General features: G+C 44.2%; 1 protein-coding gene across 1 annotated transcript in view; it reads left to right on the top strand.

Annotated features, from left to right (window-relative positions):
• The window catches only part of LOC112070531 (coagulation factor V), a 17163-nt gene that overhangs the window by 2090 nt on the left and 11665 nt on the right, over positions 1-3408 (top strand). The window contains exon 4 of the mRNA XM_024137956.2: positions 2979-3123. Coding sequence (XP_023993724.2) covers positions 2979-3123 — 145 coding nt within the window. The remainder of the gene's footprint in view (positions 1-2978; positions 3124-3408) is intronic.

Below are 3408 nucleotides of genomic sequence, written 5' to 3'. Positions count from 1 at the left end.
TGTGCTTTCCTCACCATCTTAAATAAGCATGCCCCATTCAAAAAATGTAGAACCAGGAACAGATATAGCCCTTGGTTCACTCCAGACCTGACTGCCCTTGACCAGCACAAAAACATCCTGTGGCGTACTGCATTAGCATCGAATAGCCCCCGCGATATGCAACATTTCAGGGAAGTTAGGAACCAATATACACAGCCAGATAGGAAAGCAAAGGCTAACTTTTTCAAACAGAAATTTGCATCCTGTAGCACAAACTCCAAAAAGTTAAAGTCCATGGAGAATAAGAGCACCTCCTCCCAGCTGACCACTGCACTGAGGCCAGGAAACACTGTCACCACCGATGAATCTACCATAATCAAAAATAAACAGTTCTGCACCCCCCACAGCAACTTGCCCAAGCCTCCCCCATTTCTCTTTCACCCAAATCCAGATAGATGATGTTCGGAAAGAGCTGCAAAATCTGGACCCCTACAAATCAGCTGGGCAAGACAATCGAGACCCTCTCTTTCTAAAATTATCTGCCACAATTGTTGCAACCCCTATTACTAGCCTGTTCAACCTCTCTTTTGTATCGTCTGAGATCCCCAAAGATTGGAAAGCTGCCACAGTCATCCCCCTCTTCAAAGGGGGAGACACTCTAGACCCAAACTGTTACATACCTATATCTATCCTACCCTGCCTTTCTAAGGCAGCCAAGTTAACAAACAGATCATCGATCATTTCCAATCCCACTGTACCTATGCAATATGGTTTCCGAGCTGGTCATGGGTGCACCTCAGCCACGCTCAAGGTCCTAAACGACATCATAACCGCCATCGATTAAAGACAATACTGTGCAGCCGTATTCATCGACCTGGCCAAGGCTTTCGACTGTCAATCATCGCATTCTTATCGGCAGACTCAACAGCCTTGGTTTCTCAAAGGACTTGCTCGCCTGGTTCACCAGCTACTTCTCAGACAGAGTTCAGTGTGTCAAATCGGAGGGCCTGTTGTCCGGGCCTCTGGCAGTCTCTATGGGGGTGCCATATGGTTCAATTRTCAGGCCGACTCTTTTCTCTGTATACATCAATTATGTCGCTCTTGCTGCTGGTGATTCTCTGATCCACCTCTACGCAGACAACACCATTTTGTATACTTCTGGCCCTTCTTTGGACACTGTGTTAACTAACCTCCAGACGAGCTTCAATGCCATACAACACTCCTTCCGTGGCCCCCAACTGCTCTTAAATGCAAGTAAAACTAAATGCATGCTCWTRAACCGATCGTAGCACCCACCCGTAGCACGCGCTCCAGCAGGTATATCTCACTGGTCACCCCCAAAGCCAATTACTCCTTTGGCTGCTTTCCTTCCAGTTCTCTGCTGCCAATGACTGGAATGAACTGCAAAAGTCACTGAAGCTGGAGACTCATATCTCCCTCACTAAGCATCATCTGTCAGAGCAGCTTACAGATCATTGCACCTGTACATAGCCCCTCTGTAAATAGCCCACCCAACTACCTCATCCCCATATTGTTATTTATTTATTTCTTTGCTCCTTTGCACCACAGTATCTCTACTTGCACAGTCATCTTCTGRACATATATCACTCCAGTGTTTAATTGTTAAATTGTAATTATTTTGCCAATATGGCCAATTTATCTCCCTACCTATTTACCTCCCTAATCTTACTTAATTCGCACACACTGTATATAGACTTTTCTATTGTGTTATTGACTGTATGTTGGTTTATTCCATGTGTAACTCTGTGTTGTTGTTTGTGTCGCACTGCTTTGCTTTATTTTGGCCAGGTCGCAGTTGTAAATGAGAACTTGTTCTCAACTGGCCTTCCTGGTTAAATAAAGGTGAAAAAAATAAAATGCCGTCACTTCTGCATCTGCGGTGAAAGGTGACAGAGCTAGAGCGGTGTTTGTCAGACCATGAGACATCCCGGAAATCGGTCTTCTCACAAAATCATCTGTAGCATCCGAACGGTTTGGCCTGCAAACTATTATGACCCCTATATGGAAAGATGAGACTCTCACYAACACGAATTTATTCTCTGTTTTGCTCTACGAACTCCACTCGTCTTAAGTTGGTACAGTCGATCTACCAACTTCTGTCTGTAGCGTCCGAACCGTTTGTGCTACACACTAATATGTGTGCAAAGGTGATGCCCCTCTGTGGAAAGATGAGACTCTCACGAACATGTACATGTTGGTTGTTCTGCACTAGGATGCCCACAGGCCTCACAAGACTCGTCTGAATGTCCCCAGGTACCAGTTTTTTTAAAAGATTGGAAATATATGGAGACTGTTTAATGCCAAAAATATATTAAATACCCCCCCAAAAAGTTTCCTGATATTTCTTATATCTCTCAGATGTAGGACAGACTCTTCAGAACAAACTTCATTTAGATTTTTGTTGGGGGGGACTATCTGTTGTTCAATGTAGTGYATCTGTTATTCTATGCATTTGAATGGGCTAGTTCAAGGMGTCTTAAAATTCCAAATCAAATAGCTAAACGATCCTTGGTATGACCTTCTTAAAACAATTCCATATAGATTATTATAAACTGGGTGGTTCGAGCCCTGAATGCTGATTGGCTGACAGACGTGGTATATCATTCCATATACCACGTGTATGTCAAAACATGTATTTTTACTGCTCTAATTACATTGGTAACCAGTTTATAATTACAAAAAGGCACSTRYGGGGTTTGTGGTATATGGCCAATATACCACACCCCCTCGTGCCTTATTGCTTAAGTAGGCTTGGATGGGGCTTAGACTCTGATGGCTTAGTAATAAGAGGGGAATCCAGTGTGAGGAATATGTGAACCCTGTGCTTGTTTATTTACATTTTGTCCTGTACTCTTAAATTGTATGTTCTGTTTCTCCCTCCTGTTAGCGCTCTTAAAGGGGGCACACACTAATTTAACATGAACACAAATACTACAATGCTACCTCTTGTACTTACTATTGACTTCTGTTTATTTCAGATATTTAACGGTAACCTGGATGGCTCAAAGGTGAAGGAGAACCATCTGTTTCCCCCAATCCTGGGGCGCTACATCAGACTGCATCCTGTCACCATCCAGAGGAACCCTGCTCTTCGCATGGAGCTGCTGGGCTGTGACCTCAACAGTGAGTCCCTGTGGCAGTTAGYAACACCTTTGTAACAGCTTGTAACAGCTCAGATTACGTTTAGTGGTGGTGTATGTTGAGAGGTATATCAGCAGGTAGTCCGTGGTTAGGGGCCAGGGGCCTGGGACCGGGGGAAGGGAGGAGGTGTAGGAACGGTCAGATCTCAGGTGCTGGTGAATAGAATCCTTGAGAGAAGGAAGAAGGAAAACATGAGAAGATGCCTGCAATTTCAATCTAGGATCTTTGTGTGTGTGTGTGTGTGTGTGTGTGTGTGTGTGTGTGTGT

Source organism: Salvelinus sp. IW2-2015, unplaced genomic scaffold (assembly GCF_002910315.2).
Source record: "Salvelinus sp. IW2-2015 unplaced genomic scaffold, ASM291031v2 Un_scaffold1352, whole genome shotgun sequence".
In the NCBI taxonomy this organism is placed as follows: domain Eukaryota; kingdom Metazoa; phylum Chordata; class Actinopteri; order Salmoniformes; family Salmonidae; genus Salvelinus; species Salvelinus sp. IW2-2015.
The sequence above is the reverse complement of the archived record's forward strand: the minus strand, read 5'-3'. Positions and strand labels throughout refer to the sequence as shown.